General features: G+C 44.1%; 1 protein-coding gene across 8 annotated transcripts in view; it reads right to left on the reverse strand.

The window, feature by feature from the left end:
• B3GAT2 (beta-1,3-glucuronyltransferase 2) overlaps positions 1-13731 on the reverse strand; it is a 108778-nt gene extending 95047 nt beyond the window's left edge. For 4 of the 8 annotated variants that reach the window (XR_012157959.1, XR_012157960.1, XM_073336389.1 and 1 more), the window contains exon 1: positions 12094-13731. Coding sequence is in view for 6 of the 8 variants with exons in the window: in XM_073336389.1 (XP_073192490.1) it covers positions 12094-12597 (504 nt within the window). In the remaining 2 variants the exon portion in view is untranslated. The remainder of the gene's footprint in view (positions 1-12093) is intronic. The other 4 variants (XM_073336384.1, XM_073336388.1, XM_073336386.1 and 1 more) reach the window with 4 other exon arrangements.
• Between the last annotated feature and the right edge of the window lie 3890 nt (positions 13732-17621).

Here is a 17621-nt window from a genome sequence, read left to right on the forward strand (position 1 = left end):
TCTATTCTGCTTGACCCTAACAAGTGTTAGGGCACAGAGAGAGTAATTTAAAGATATTAGACTATCAGATACCAATGTAATCCCATACATTGCACCACAAGAATTCTGCACTGTTTCTCTAACTATATTTTTAATGGACAGCAGCACATCTGTTATCTGAATAATCAAAACTTGAAGCCACAGTATACATGTGATATAGGGTTGCCAACTTTGGTTGGCTGAATTCTTGGAGGTTTCATCACATGACATTATCTATAATTAAAGATTGATCTTTAATTCCTGGGGACTCCAGGACAATCCTGGAGGGTTGGCAACCACAATGTGGCAATCTTTTTCAAAAGGGACAGGATATGAGGAAGAAGAATGAGGAAGTGGATGGGTAAAGCCAGGAGAAGAAAGAACAGCATGGGGGGAGGAGGAGTAAAATAGATAAAGAACAAGGGAAAAGTAAAAACGGGAGGGACAGAGCATTGTGATGGAGGAAGATGAGGACAACTGATTAGAGGGAAATGGGGAATCAGAGAACAGATAATGGGGGAAGGAAGCTCCGAAAGCCAAGAGCTGAGAGAGAAAAAAAAAACAAAAGCAGAGAGAGAACAAAAACGATTCTCTCTCTCTCATTCTCTCTCTCTCACACACACACACACTCTCTATCTTGCCAAAAATAGCACTTCATTAGTCACTCAAGAAGATTAAGACCTGGGAAGTGCAGGAATGATAGGGAAGGGGTCAAATTGGTTGGAAAATGGAAAAACCCCAGGGAACTGGAAGTAAAAGATGAAGAGGAGGGAATCTAGTCACTGCTTCTATCATGAAAAGGCTTCCAGACTGTAACAATTTGCTGAATGTTTTCACAGCCATCCATCACTGCCTCCCCATTTAGGACTAAAAAGTCTCCAGAAAATTCAGCTTTGTGTAACATTTTTTTCTGCTTCTCAGTTTTCTATTGTTTCAGTTCCCATGTAATCTGCATTCTGATGCAATGCTAGTGCCCAGATTATTGCCTGGACTTGCCACACAGTACCAGTGGGACACCAGCAGACTTCTACAAACAGCTCCAATTTATTTTGCTAGAAGTTGGATTTAGAACTCCATCTCTTCAACATTTACCACTGTACCTCTATAAAAGAGGAAAGATGGTGTACGGTAGAAGTATGGACCTTAGAATGCAAGTCTCCTGACCATAAGCTCTGAGACGCAATTCTTATGCGACCACAGGCAAATCATTTAAGGCCAAATTGTGGCCTGAGTCATGCTCATACAAGTCAAGGGGATTGCAAATTGTGACTGGAAACAGAATTCACCCCATGATAGTTGTGTGTCTCAATTTCCTCAACTGTAAAGTGGGGCTAATATACCAGGCATACAATCATAGAATCATAGGACTGGAAGAAATCTTGAGAAGTCATCTAGTCCAGTCTCCTACACTCATGGCAGGACTACGTATTATCTAGACCATTTCTGACAGGTGTTTGTCTAACCTGGTCTTAAAAATCTCCAATAATGGAGATTCCACAACCTCCCTAGGTAATTTATTCCATTAATTTATTAATTTATGCTTAACCACCTGACAGGAAGTTTTTACTAATGTCCAATCTAAACCTCCCTTGCTGAAATTTAAACCCATTGCTTCTTGTCCTATCCTCAGAGGTTAAGAACAATAATTTTTCTCCCTCCTCCTTTTATGTACTTGAAAATGGTTATGTCCCCTCTCAGTCTTCTCTTTTCCAGACGAAACAAAACCAATTTTTTCAATCTTCCCTCATAGGTCATGTTTTCTAGACCTTTAATCATTTTTGTCACTCATCTCTGGACTTTCTCCAATTTGTCCACATCTTTCCTGAAACGTGGAGCCCAGAACTGGAAACAATATTCCAGTTGAGGCCTAATCAGCGTGGAGTAGAGCAGAAGAATTACTTCTCATGTCTTGCTTACAACACTCCTGCTAATACATCCCAGAATGATGTTCTTTTTTTGCAACAGTGTTACACTGTTGGTTCATATTTAGCTTGTGGTCCACTATGACCCCCAAATCCCTTTCCACAGTACTCCTTTCTAGCCAGTCATTTCCCATTTTGTATGTGTGCAACTGATTGTTCCTTGCTAAGTGGAGTACTTTGCATTTGTCCTTATTGAATTTCACCTTATTTACTTCAGACTATTTCTCCAGTTTGTCCAGATCATTCTGAATTTGAATCATATCCTCCGAAGTACTTGCAGCCTGTGCCAGCTTGGTATTTTCCACAAACTTTATAAGTGTACTCTCTATGCCATTATCTAAATCATTGATGAAAATATTGAACAGAACCATATCCAGAACTGATCCCTGTGGGACATCACTTGATATGCCCTTCCAGCTTGACTGTGAACCACTACTCTCTGGGAACGGTTTTCCAACCAGTTATGTACCCACCTTATAGTAGCTCCATCTAGGTTGTATTTCCCTAGTTTGTTTACAAGAAGGTCATGCAAGACAGTACCCAAAGACTTACAAAAGTCAAGATATGGCATATCTACCACTTCCCCCCAATCCACAAGGCTTGTTACCCTGTCAAAGAAAGCTATCAGATTGGCTATGCGCTAAGTTTTTAGAAACACTTTAAAAACTGATTTAGTTAAAGCAGAGCACAGCCCTCATGTGGACACACTTATTTCAGTTTAAAAATGCATTTTATTGATTTAGCCAAAGTCAAACCTTAATGACTCAAGCTAACTTGATATAGGACACTCTTGAACCAAAAGGAGTAGCTACACAAGGGAGCTGCACTAATTTAACTTTAGGTTCTAAACTGATGAACACATCAGTATCATTTTCTTGTGTAAATAAGGCCTTAGATTAAGTGCAAGGTATGACGATAATGTAATATATATGTACTATATTTATAATTTAGAGTCTTGCTCTAAATTCGCTAAGGCAGTCATGCACCAGAACTAGCTTTACAATTAGGACTAGAAACCTTCTGAAACAGCAGCTTATATTTTGACAATGAATATAGCAAAATGTGGAAGAGAGCACTCAACCTTTAAATTTCATAGACTTTCTACCCTTGCAAATATCTACTATTTGAGTTTATTATCCCACTCTTACTTAATAGATCCTCTTTCTCTTTCCTCATTTTGCTGTTCTGGTAGGTCCTGATCCTGAAGGAAAACAAGTGTCTCTTCAGAGCTGCTGGCCACCCTCAATTATTATTAGTAGTAATGGTCTGGATTTCACTATAAACGTATAAGACGACAAGATTTGGTCCCAAAGAGCTTGAGCTGAGGATGCTCAGCATCTCTTGAGGACGTCCAGCATCTTGAAAAATAGGGTCCCTAAATCCTTAAATACCTGCACCAAATCCCTCCCCCCTTTTTTTACTGTTATCTAGTTTCTCTCCTTTTAAAGTTACTCCAGCTTTTTTTCCCAGCAACTTATGTTTATTCTGAACTATTTAGAAAAGGCATCACTTGACTAACTCTAATATCAGTGTGCATTCATATACCCTCAAGTGTATCAAATTCATCTACACATTAGAAAAATATTTAATGCACTACTGACCCAGTAGTGGTCTAAACATATTTAGATTGTTTCTTAAGGTAAGGTTTTTTTAATATGAAGAAAAAAAACTCAATGACAGATGGCTAATATTTCATTCTGTCTAGGCTGCTAAATACTGTTTCCCAAAACTAGGGAGCTGAGCAAAAATCTGCTTTTTCCAACCAATTCTGTAGATTCAAAGATTTCATAATACCAGTCACATTTAAAAAATATTGGTAGGAGTCTATTAATAAACTTTTTTTAAAAAATCCATTTGGCTGTCATTTTATCCATACACAATTACATAGGAACCCATTTTTGACTACTACTGAAATCACTAACAACTGACCTATGCTGGTTAATAACAGATTACATTAAACGTATAGTGGAAGGCACACTAGTCCTTCCAGAGCTACAGTCGAACTAGCTTCCACTAGAGCAGACACAAAACCTGCCTAATCTGAAAATTCAGTGTAAATTTTTTTTGGTAAACTGGGAGCAAATCACATAAGCAGTTTCAGAGATATGGAGGCTAGGAAATATACTCTTAATTCCCTTTCAGAAGATTTTCCTAACATTTTTTGAGTAATCATATCTTCAAAACTTCAAGGTAACTGCTTAAATACGGCCTGAATCCAGCATCCATTTAAGTCAATGGAAAGGCTCCCACTGATTTTCATGGGCATTAGATCAGGGCCTTAGTCCCTAAAAAGCAGAGATGCTGGTAGTACATTGGAAGCTAGTGACGCATGCATGAATTATGGATCAGTTTAAAGGTGTTATCACCCATATAGATATAAGTAAGGACAACATGATTTAAATCCATTTAAAAATAACATGTACCATGTATATGATACAAGCATCTTTTTACATACATGTATTGCAGATATGTATATATTCAGGTGCACTGAACACGTCTCTTTTTAAATGTACAAAATACATACATAAATTTGATAATCCATCAATTTGATACATGCATTATTTTGACAGACACTTGGTAAAGTATAGGTAACCCAGCAGGTTCTTTGCAAAATGTACATGGCATGACAAGGGCTTTGCAAAGCATGCGTGGTACAGACAGATGCTCCTGATGGGATGAGGTTCTGCAAGGGAACCACTTTGGTGCAGGTAAGTCCTGCCCGGAAGAATAAAAGAGCAAAAGCTACATGGGTCATAACAGGTCCTGGACCAGAAATAGGGATGAGGAAGCCACATATGGGTGTAGAAGGCTTTCTGGAAAGGAATGAGGTCAGTTTGTGCATGATTTACAAAATCTGTCAGATTTCCTGCATCGCTACCAAAGTGCCCACAGACAATACAAGTCATACAAGGAATCCTGTTATACTTTTAAAATCCCAGGAGGTTCCCAGGCAGCAAACTGCATTGACTGGAAATTCCAGATAAGATGCCAGTTTTTACACACACCCACCCACCTTTTTTGGTAAAATGCAAAGCTTGGGTCACCCAACCAACCTTAACGCTGCTTCATAGTGCCATCCTAAGGACTACCACAAACCCAGACATCAAACAGGTCATTCCTATTAGCGACCATAAAATATTTAGTACCTTACTCTTCTTTTTAATAAACCTGTGTGAAAGGATGGATCCAATGTCTGAGTCTGACAGTTCTCAAGTTGACCATCGGGGCAGTTTGGGTAACTAGCTAGGCAGTTGGTAACTGTCAAATGGTTGATATGGTGTGTTGCTTTGTTAGTTTATAAACTAAAACGATAAATCAGAACTTCCTAGAGAAAGCTTCAGAGTCTTTTGAAAACACTACCAACTATTAGCCGGAACTGTCCTGCCCGGCCTTTGAGGTCCTAGCCCGGGAGGCTAGCCCCCTCCCACGCAGCTACGCCGCCGTGTGGGCAGCACGGCTGGCTCTGTCTGGGCGGCGGGGCTGTGAGCTCCTGCTGCTCTGAGCAGTATGGTAAGGAGGGGGCGGCGGCGGGGGGTTGGATAAGGGGCAGGGAGTCCCGGGGGCAGTCAGGGAACAAGGGGCGTTTGGATGGTGCGGAGGTTCTTGGGGATGGGGCGGTCGGGGATGGGGAACAAGGGGGGTTCGACAGTGTGTAGGAATCCCGGGGGGGGCGGTCTGTCAGGGGGCAGGGGTGTGGATGGGGGCAGGGGGCAGTCAGGGGACAGGGAGCAGGGGAGGGCTGGATAGGGGGTGGGGTCCCAGGGCAGGGATCCTGGGAGGGGGCGGTCATGGGACAAGGAGCAGGGGGGGTTCTGAGGGGGGCAGTCAGGGGGAGGGGGCAGGGGCCAGGCTGGTTGGGGAGGCACAGACTTCCCTACCCAGCCCTCCATACAGTTTCACACCTCGATGTGGCCCTCGGGCCAAAAAGTTTGCCCACCCCTGAACTATTACTTAAGTCTTAGCAGTTTTTGAATGAAATGAAAAATTCTTTCATCCTTTATTGCAAGATTAACAAAGTTGTTTTGTCTGGGAACAAATTAATGGTTAGAATAACCACAAAAGACAAATAAAGGTGGAAGACATATCCCAGTATGAAGAAAGGCAGTTATTAAAATCAGTTATTTCACAATATCTTGAATCGACAAGGTGGGTGAGCTAAGCTCTCTGTAAGCTGTACGGCCACGCAGCAGCCTATTTAGCACTGCGCAGGCACTCAGGGAGCCCACCCAGCTGGGACCTGCTGCGGCCAAGGGAGGGGCGCCCAGAGGCCCTGACTTCCTCTCTAGCCAGGGGTGCTCAACCTCCCTCCCTCCACCCAGGTCCCTACCCTGCTTCTCCTGCCCCCATTCCGCCCCTTCCCTGCCTCCTCCCCCAAGCATACCCCATCCCCACTCCTCCCCTTCCCTCCTGGAGTTTCCTACATGCTTCTAAACAGCTGTTCGCGGTAGGCAGGAGGCTCTGGGAGGGAGCGGGAGGAGTTGGTCAGCGGGGCCACTGGCAGGTGAGAGGTGCTGGGGGGTTGGGGAAGCTTGGCTGCCATTGGTGCTGCTGAGCAGCACTCACTAATTTCTCATGGAGTGGGCACCCCTCCCCCAGCCCCAACTCAGCCTCAGACCTGTTGCAGCTGGGGGAGGGGCAGCCCAAACCCAGCCCCAGCCAGAACCTGCCACGGCTGGGGCGCCCCTCCCCTCCCCCAGCCCCAGCTCAGCCCTGGCCTGGCCCTGCCGCGGCTGGGGCGCCTACCAGGTGCTGCTACGAGGAGAAAGAGCTGGGGGGAGTTCTCTCTCCCCGCCGTAGCTCCAGAGCATCCTCCTGCACCCCAAACCCCTCACCCCTGGCCCCACCCCAGAGCCCACACCCCCAGCCAGAGCCCTCACTCCCCCACATACCTCAACCCTCTGCTTCAGCCCTGAGCCCCCTCCCACACTCCAAACCCCTCAGCCCCACCCCATTACTTTTGTTATGTGCACCAATATGGAGGTGATGTGTCACCCACATCACCTCCATATTGGTGCACATAACAAAATTCATTCCACAAATGGATGGGAAAAATTAGCGGGAACACTGTGGGTGGGGTAATATCTTTTATTGTATGAACTTCTGTTGGTAAGAGAGATGGCCCAATAAAAGATATTACCTCAGCCATCCTTGTCTCTCTAATATCTGGGACTGAGGTGGCTATAACTACACTGCAGATTTTGAGATGGCATATTTGATTCTACATACATCAAGCCCTTTCCTGTATCCTTTCAGCAGGACAACCTCCTACTGAAGTCTTCATTGACAGGTATGTCTGAGTAAGAAGCAGGAGATTAGCTGAACTGATGGAGGACACCCAATCTGTACGTGTAAATTTAACATATATAGGTTTTAAAAGTAATAGTATATGGCCCATTATTTAAAATACAGAAAGGGCAGAGTAAGTGAATCTCTGGCTTAGTGATATATACAAGGTGGGCAGGAAGAGATATGAAAAGTTAAGGTAGAGGTTGGAGTTGGAACCACAAAAACTGTTGTTTTTGACTTATTAATCTAACATTCTATGGAGGCAGAATTACAGGATCAGATAGTCTCAGTCTTAACTAAGATTTTTGTTTAGAAATCTAAAAGTATATAACTGGAAATCAAAGTATTAGCACTTTATTATAAATTACTTGTATCCAGGCATAGGGTGAGCTAAATGCAACAGAAAGGGTAACTGCATCACTCAAAACAACCTACAAGAAAAGAAAGAAAGAGAGGTCACACTGATTCATGTTGAAATCTCAATAAAATTCATGAAATAAATGTTAGTTGGGCTTCAGTCCTTCCACTGGCTTTGCTATGAAAATTAATTTCTTGTTGAGTATCTTGTCTGATCATATAATTAAATACATTTCCAGAATGGGGGCGGGGGGAGGAATTGCTTTTGATGGGAGATGGGGTTGTAGATGAGTGATCCACATCTCAGGTAAAGAATCAATCAACTTCTAGGTCTCTAGGCTATGAAAATAAATAGATAAATACTGACACAGCTATCTGGACTAAAGAGAAATTGTAGACCTAAATTTCTAGGTTACATCCTAAAGTGAAAAGAGTTGTGAGCATCTAAAGGCCGGACCTCCATTTATTCCAGAGAACAATTTCTCAGTTATTGCCATAATATCACTTAGCACTCCAAACACTGGCCAACTGCTCCTCTCACAGAAGCCTCTTCTAAGTTGTTAAAAATACTCATTCCTGACAAAAGATGCAGAGGAACCAATGGGGATCAAAGTTTAGCTGCAAGGTAGCTAAGGACAAACCATCCTCAGCACCACTTCAGAAACTATAGTTAAAACCTGCTTGGAGCAACCTCATTTAATTGGAATAGGAGAGCACATTTTTTGGCTATTAACAAATTAAGCTCCACACCACCCAGGGGAGACAGGCAAATGTGTGGGCCACAGTACAAAGAGCCCTGTGGGGTTCCACGTTTACTACAGTTAGTCTATATTTGTTTCCAGATTTAATTAAAAAGAAAAAACCCTGCATTTTATTTTTAATTGTAAAGGAAAACTGTTGCTGTTTTCTTACTAACTCTAATATTTAACATCTCTCCATATCAAATAAATCTGGTGCATTTCTAATATGATGATGAGCACATTATAAAATACCATAAATGGAGACTAGATTTTTCAAACTGACACCTCGACAAAAACAACCTGGCATTTCACAAAGCGCATTCCTTCTGGCTTGTACACCTTCTCTAGTAATAAAGCTGCTGCAGGGGGATGCTTCATTAAAGAGGCTCACATTCTCTTAAGTATATTAGAGAAAATTGCATCACTGGAGCTACACCAATGCAAACCATTACCAGTGTAAAGTGAACTGATGCAAAACTCCTATGGGGTTTTGGAAGTCCTTCAGAGTTTGAACTTTCTGGTCTTTCTGGTGCTAACAGGAGTGAAAAATATTACCAAAACATCCCTACTTTTGTCACTAAAATCAGCAGCTATGATTCTGAACACACACATGCAGATCTATTTAATAAGACAGCAATTTTACATAGTCATTTTCTGGCTGTAATTGTGACTTGTTCAAAAATCACACAGGCAGTCCATGCTCAAGGCAGGATTAGAATACAGGAGTTTCTGGCTTCCAGTCCCATGTCTATCCTAATCCCTTCCTCGTCTACAATAGGTCTTAAATCCGGTTTCCTTTGGGATTAGCGATTCAGCAACCACCATTTAGAAGAGTTGCTACTGGAAGGATAGGAAACAGCATTAAGCATTAACATATTCCCTCTCACATCCCATTAAGCCACTTTCAGGAAGGGAATTACTACAGGATTTCTGTCATAGGTGATGTGTTCTGAGGCTGGCCGCTTCATGCTTGGAGAGGAGGAGCACAATTTACTCAATCAATTCCCAAAGGGGAGACAGAAATTTATTTTAAAATTGTCAAGTCAGAACTCATGAAAATAGTGAAGGTTTTCCAATAAGAAATATGAAGTTTTTTCAGTGAGAAATAGAAATCTGACCAATGCCCTGATTGAAAACAAGGCTATGCGGTCCACCTTCTCACCAGAAAGGCACACTCTGCTTGTGGCATTTGGAAAGGCTCATTTGCAAACGATTTTAGTTGCTTGGACAGAGCAACAGATCAATATGGGTGGGGGGTGGGGGGGAGGATTATCTGTGTTCCAGCAGTACCTCCCCCTCACCACGAGAGCCCATCTGTGCTGCAGGGAAAACAGAAATGGGGTTGTTTCGGTAGATATTTGAAGATTGAAATCTCTCCCTGAGATCTGTTTTGTTTGTTTCTGCTACTGCATCTCATAGCAAGAGCTTCACTCACAAATGTGTTTCCCTGTGAACATGGGACTGTTCAAAGCACACATTTCTTTCTTAGCACTGAACCGTGTTGAAAGGAGGCTTAGAATTGCTTAGCTGCATGTGTGAAGAGGCTGGCATTCCTGTTAGCAAAGAGAAATAATTGAACATGGATTGCCTGTTGTGCCTGTAATCTTCAAGGTTAACCCTACAGATTCATTCATCCTTTGCATTCCTGCATTCACAGCCAGCACTTTGGGGAGCTAATTTGTACCTTTTTAATTTCATCATCCTCAGAAATTAGAAATAAAGGACTAGGAAATAAAAAAGATTCAAGCTGACTCAGGACCATCTTCTCTTAACAAGAAAAGGAGTACTAGTGGCACCTTAGAGACTAACCAATTTATTTGAGCATAAACTTAACAGTTACTCAACTGGTGTGCCCTGTCACTTCTTCATTTAGTGTTTCCTCTTTCCTGTGTATATTATAGAAAGGATTTGTGTCCAGACTTTGCCCCTGTGCTACTGCTGGGAGCGGGGCATATTTTCTGGATTGGGTTGTAACCTTCAGCGGAATGAACCACACTGGCACCGAATTCCAAGAGAACCCAGATGACATCATTAAAACAAGATGAAGGCATAGAATTCCTTTGCATTGATGAGCTAAGTACAGCCATGGGGGTGTAGGGAGGTTTAGGAAAATAACCCAGAAAAACAGAATATGACATTTCCAGTGTAAGGTCCTCAAATTAGGAGCTTCAGTGCTGCATCTCACGCTGGAAAAGGAACTAGAGCAGCTCTGCTAAATGAGGAACTTGCACCTGTCAATGTATCGAAAAGGGAAGAAAATATATTTTAAATCTAAACACTAGTCAATTGCGTTGATCAACATTTCTAAAACAAACTCCCTCTAGAGGCTTTATCTGCTGCACATCTTTGTATACTGGGTGTTTCCATCTACTGATTGTAAGTCACCCATGGATGTGAAGTGCTAGCTAAATACAGGATACTATCATACATTGATAGGTTCATACCTTTAAGCAGTGAAGTATGCTGATTTCAATCTCTTTAAAACTCCTGCACATTGTCTGCCAATCTATTTTTTTCCTCTTTCCCTCCCCCGTTTTTCTGCCAAGGTATTCTTTTATCTGTCAAAGATACATGATCTTTCTTCTGCTGTTTTATGTCCACTTATTAAACATCCCTCCTTCCTGCCAGTGGGAAATCAGAAAGCTGGATAACCTCATCCCTGTGCACTTGCCAACTCCCACTGAAAGGGAGCAAGCACTTCACGGAGTGGCTGGAATAAAGACAAAACACATCCCCTTACAACTGAGACTCCTGAAAAGATGTTTAGCCATTATGTAAAAGATTTTCTGCTTTGAACAATGACAGGCTTCAAAAAAGAGTGGGCAACTCCAAGCAAAGTAATTCATGGCAAGTTAAATTATAAAGGACCATGATTCATGATGTGAGTTTGCCCTCCAGGGTAAAAGAAAGAGACACAACCAGAACTGAAGAGATCAAAGACAGTGGTGTCTCTTTTATCCCAGTTTTAACAGAGCCACAGTGAAGTCATTATATAATCCAACTCTGCATATCTCAGCAAGAAAATGATAAAAGAGCAAGTGACTGCTTCAGGATGTGGGAAGGGAAAAAAAGGGGAACTGTTCCTGAAAGGCAGAATTAAGATTAAGGTAATGGTAGCAGGAGCAGCACAAATTCATTGGTACTCTGAATGCTTGCAGAGTGCATGAATTTGGGAGAAGGGAATATGTGAAACGTTGAGTCTGGGGAAAGATGGGTGCAGAATGCTGGAATATTGATTTTAGAAAGGCCTTTGCATGAGTTTGGGTGAGGGGCCATGCACTGTGCCTAAAACTAGGTGGACTGTATGAGTTCTGGGTGTATTGAAGGTCTAGATCTCCTGAAAGTGAATGCACAGTGCATAAAACTGTGTCTGTGTGCAGGCTGGGGAAGAGTGCATGCAGGGTCAGGGTGTTAATTGGCTGTTAGAAGAATATGCAAGGTCTGTGGTGCTGCGGACTCTCTGGGCCTGGGTGTCACCTGGTGGAGGTGCAGGCAGGGTGCACGGCTCTGGATTGGCTAAAGATGCGGGGGGCGGGGGGGGCTGATTCCGGATTAGGTGGAGGTGCATGCAAGGGGCTGGAGATGCACAGCTCTGGACTGAATGGAAGCGGTCGGAGTACCACGGCTTGGCTCAGGACTGGGTGGAGCCAGTGTTTGCAGGGTGTCGGGGGGCCAGGCTCTGGACTGGGTTAAGGTGCATGCAGGTGGACAGGGTGTGCCAGGCTCTGGATTCACCCCGGGCCCGACACCCGCCCTCCGTCCCCCGCTACCTCCTCGAAGAGCTCCAGGCTGTAGGTGTTGTCGTCGTCGGCGAAGAAGAGCACCCCGGGCTGCGGCGGCGGCAGGTGCTGGTGTCGCTGCCGGAGCCAGGCCAGGCCGGCGTTGCGCTGCTCGGTGGCGCGGGGCAGGCCGGGCCGCTTGTACCTGCGCGGGGTGGGGACGTGCAGGTGGGTGCAGGGCAGGCCGGCCCGCGCCACGAAGCGGCTCACCAGCTCGCTGCGCCGGGCCGCGTCCTCCACCAGGACCCAGTGCAGCCGCGCCACCTGGCGGAAGGTGTTGGCCAGGCGGGTGAGCTCGGCTTTCTGCACCGGGCGGCTGTAGGTGGGGGTGATGGCATAGATGGGGGGCAGCGCCGGCCGCCGGGGGCCCGCCTGCTGCGGGGGCCGGGCCGGGGGCGCGGGCGGCGCCCGGCTGCTGTCCGTGTCCAGCAGGAGGATGACGATGAGCCCCCAGGGTAGCAGCAGCAGGAAGCGGCTGAGGAGCAGGGACTTCATGGTGCCCCGGCCAAGCAGGGCGCCGCCCTCACAGCGCCAGCGGCCGCCGCCTGGGCTCCCCTCCCCATGGGAGCCGGGCTGCGGGCCGGCGGCTCTCAGCGCATGGCGGCCGGGCGGAGGGGGGCAGCCCCAGCGATCACAAGGGGGCCTGGGGTCAGCCTGGGCGGGCGGGTCAATGCCCCGGGGACCGAGTCCGACGTTCTGCCCTGGGCCGCACAGAGCGGGTCAGTCACATGGCGCTGGGGCAGGCGCGGAGCCGGGGCAGGGAGGGTGCCCAGCCGCTGCCCAGGGCGCCTGTGGTTCCCCTCTTCGCCCGGCCAGTCCCGCCGGGGGCTGCCTGCTCTCCTACGCCGCCTGTTGCCGCCCTTCCGCCGCCTCTTGCCCTCGCAGCATCCCCCCTCGAGCCAGCGCCGCGGCGGGCCTGCCGGACAGTCCTGTGCGCGGCGCTGGTGGTGGGAGGCTCCTCGGGTGCGCGGGCGGAGCAGGGACTCGCCGGTGGAGCTGGCTGGAGAGGTTGGCGCGCGGGCTCCCTCCTGAAAGGCTGCGGGGTCTTTGGAGAACAGGCAGCGTCGTGTGCTCACGTGCTTAAAACTCCAGGGACCGGAGCATCGGGGGCGGGGGGTTCACACCACTAACGAACCAATGCCGTGAGTTTTAATCAGCCTTCCCGCCCAGTCGCGTAAGCCAGCCGCGCGGGTTTGCGTGCTGCGGGACGGGGCTCCACAGGGCAAAGGAAACCCCCGAAGGGTTCCGCAGAAGGGGCCAGCGGGCCCCAGGGTAGCTTCTGGGCTCTGCGTGCAGAAGGAGCTACCGCCTGGCCGGGCGGCTGGCTGTGAGACAGCTATTGTTCCGCCTCGCCCGCTCGAAAGAGTCGCCCTTAAACTTCTTTTGTTTAGCAAAGGTGGCAGCTGTAAGGCGCCCTGAAGCTCGTGGCTAGCGTGGCTGCAGCGAGACAGTGCCTGTGCTCCGGGAGACGGTAACAAACGCAAGGACGTACATCATCGGCTGAATCCAGCTTGTCTTCTGAAACATGCCGTTCCCTGCTTGGGCCATAGAAAACAAAATGCCAACGGCTCCAAGGCGGGATGTTAGAGCAGGCAGTTCTCGCGGCTGAGGGCGAGGGAATGTTCGGCTTTGCAGGGCTCTGTGTGAGACTGCACCACCGTATCTATTGCTGGGAAACGTGTGCGTGGAGGTCTTTACTGCTCACCTCCGAGTTGCCTAGAGAAATTAAGTCTCTACAACGCAATTGTTTTTACAATAAAATTAGTGTTTCTGACAGGGAGAAAAATTGAATACTAGAGTATATGTATAGTGTGTGCTGCTGCCCACTTTTCTGCCCTTTTTTAACTGGAAGAATAATGTTCTGAGATAAGCAAAAATTAATATTTGTAAATTACTTGAAAACATTTCATACACTTACATTTCCTTTTCTTGACTTAATTTTTGTCAGCTTCTTTGTGTTCTTGTATTTGCAGCAGGACTTTACATGCTTATTTTAATATCTGAATAACCCATACTCTTTGTTGCATAACAAACATTTTAAGAGGAAAGAAAAGGAGTACTAGTGGCACCTTAGAGACTAACCAATTTATTTGAGCATAAGCTTTCCTGAGCTTTTTGCGAATACAGACTAACACGGCTGCTACTCTGAAACCATTTTAAGAAGAGTAGTAAAAGGCATTCTAACCCCCTCTGACTGCCCATTTTTGTACACCTGAATCTCATTTTCTTGCTTGTTCACCGTATCTCTAAATTTGCTTCAACTTTGTTACAAACAAATCCCAAGAACTGTTGTTTCAAATCAAATAGGCATGGGTATTTATCTTGTAATCAATCATATATCAGTATTTCATCTGAATACGATACAGACAATCAAGTGCTACAACAAACTTCATTCCCTCATACCAAAAAGAAATACAGGTTCTAAACACTACTCCTTCCTCTCCTAGGAGTGCAGAAGAAGTTTCTGTTGCATTGTTCAGCATTTCCCACTGTCATTACTAAACATTAGTTTAAAAGTTCCTTTACATTTCATGTGACGCAAAATAGATAGAAAGATACACTATTACTCATTATAATGAGAATTATGCTATTTAATACATATATTACATTTATAGGCCAACTTATGGCCTCACCAGTGTAAATCTGGAATAATTGTATCTGACATCAGAATTTTGCCCATTTAGCTGTATTTAGTGGGATGATTCTGCTGTTAAAAGAAACATTCCTTATATTTTCAGACAAGCCCATTAGCTGAAAGTTCACATTTCTAATCTATTTTTATGTTTATACTTGTTATTCAAATGAACATATTAATCCAAAGGGCTCACAAACAGAAAGGACATTAGAGTGATGTAATATAAATTGAAATCTGTGTGACAATGAGAGTAACAAATGACTATGTACTGAGCATCTAAATGAGGAAACATCTGTGCAGTCTAGCAATAATTTGAGTTAGCGTGTTTAGTGGAGAAATGGAAAGCTTGTTATGTGATTAATGAAATAATACGGAGAAATGCAGCAAGTATAAGTAGTTCAATATATCCAAATCAAAAGCATCTCATACCTGAAATTACAGTTGCCCATTTTGTGCTGATGTAGCTTATCTAAAGGACAATAATCTAAATAACACCTCTGTCAGATGGCTGAATATGCCATTGTTTCCCCATTTACTGAACAATGATATTTACAGATGGTGCTTACTCAGGTAATGTAACTTATGTATTAAAGCCACATCCCAATAAGATTTCATTTTTAAAAGTTAAGGGTCACTTCAGGGGAGTTCAAAGCTCATTATCTCCAGATATTTCAGTATCAGAGCACCAAAAGCACAGTGGGGCACAGACTAAAATTAAGGATTAGGAAGGAGTGTATTTTAATGGACATATTCTTTGTATAACACCTAGTCTTTTCTCAGGAAAAATTATCTTTAGTGGGAATTTTGTAGGAGTAATCAATACTGATATATTTATACCTTAACAAAGACAGCAATAGGAACAACTGGTGTAATTGCAACAGTTTAGAAAGGAGCACAACCACTAACTCAACATCAAGGCGAGTTCTTGATGGAATATTTGATACTATTCCATCGCTGTAATTGACTATGTTCCTGGCATCTGGTAACTAAATTCAGTGCTTATGTACATCTATTCAATTTGTATTTACTGTTTCTGTTACACAACATATTGTAATCTATTGATTGGTTTTATTGATGGGAAGTACCCAGCTGTCTGACAATGTGTGCTGATATAAATTTCTAGATAAATATATCCGCACAGTGTGAACGGTATTTATATATTGTTTTGTAGGCAACGCTCATTTGCCTGTTTTTATGTCCACATGCTATGTAATTATTTTACTGTGCCTGTAGTTTTACTCTTAAATTTTTGCATGATGTATGTTATGACACAGCAACTACATTTTGCCTCAGAGGTGGCTGCATTTCAATGGTAGATTAAGGACACAATGTGTAGTAGCAGATGCCAGTTAATGATGCAGAAGCATTGTCTTTCATATTTAAATATAGATTATTTTAGGCCAAGAGAAAACCAGTGAGTTGTAAAGTGTTTGAAGAGTTTTGAAATTCCTCAGGTTGAAAGGCACTATATACAAATAAAGTATTATTTATTAATATTGCTCCCAAATAAGCAAAGGAGAATGTTCTTGTTTTTGAAATTAGAGAGACACACTCACATTATATAATGACTAAACATGCTATTTTTGTGGGGTAAGACTAGCTACAGATACAGATTTTACTACAAAACACCTCAGCACTATTTATTACCAAAATTGTTACATTTGATTTTGGGCCTCAGGTAGAACTATAAAACAAAGGGCCAGACTCTAACCTGTGATGGATGGCACAAATCATTGCATGACTCAGATCATTCTTATGGTTGCACACAAAAGCATATTCGGAGTTGCATGATGGCATGTGGGCATGATTTCTCTTTAGAATCCAAAATGGTTTATTTGCAGAAGGTTATTGTGCTGAAAATATATTATGGTGTTGCTGATCAGTTCCTCCATTCCCCAATGCAGATTTTTGTCATAGATTTTTCAGGACGTGGTGCCAACTTTTCCATCCTAGGGATTCAGGATTCACAGGATTCAGCTGCCTTGTACCAAATTAAAGCATACTGCAGGCTGTTGCAACATGCACTGCCTGGAAACAAGGAGCCATAATGACAGCCAGTGATGTCATGCTTTCTTTCCACTGATCACAATCCCTCCAACATGTATGTATTGGGGGGAAAAGCCATGGTACAGGAACTGTTACAGCTGGACCATCCGAGAATCCTCCTACACTTCCTCTAATCCTGAGGCAGCTCAGTTCTCTTTGCTTTTCTTCCACTCAGCCCCTTGGACCACTCTCTGCTTTGTCATCAGTGTTGCTACTTCTGATGTCACCCAGCCTATCTCCAGTCTCTCCTGTCATGCCTGTCTCATTGGCAGAAAGCCTGACACTTTTAGTTGTCCAAATAGCACTTCTTTCTGTCCAGGGTTATAAGCAATATGGTTTCCCTAGGCTGATAATATATCTATCTGAAGTTATAGTTGGAGATAGGAGCATTTGAAAGCAGCAATTAAAATGGATTTTTCTGTATGCTCTGCAATGGTGGAACTATTTCACTCCTGAAGGAAACAGGAACAATTTGGCCAAGTAATAAGCCTTTGAAAATATCACAATTTCCAGATGCTCAGTAAAGACTTGCTGAGTCTTGTGGAATGAGGCATGTGTCCTGTGGAATTACAGTATGTGACCAGGTAGTTAAAGACTATCATAACAGCATATACACAATTTGACATAGCTGGCATTCTTGCAACGTGGTGTAGAATCACATGATTGGATGCTAAAAATCACTGGTTATAATCTATTTAGCAAGGACTGAGTGGGCAAAACGGGATGGGGAGTGGCAATTTATGTCAAAAATGGCATTACCTGTTTCCAAGTTGCTGACAACTTTGAAGCAAATTATCTTAAATTATCTTAAAAGAACAAGATGGAATGCTATTAGGTG

Source organism: Lepidochelys kempii, chromosome 3, assembly GCF_965140265.1.
Source record: "Lepidochelys kempii isolate rLepKem1 chromosome 3, rLepKem1.hap2, whole genome shotgun sequence".
Classification (NCBI taxonomy): Eukaryota; Metazoa; Chordata; order Testudines; family Cheloniidae; genus Lepidochelys; species Lepidochelys kempii.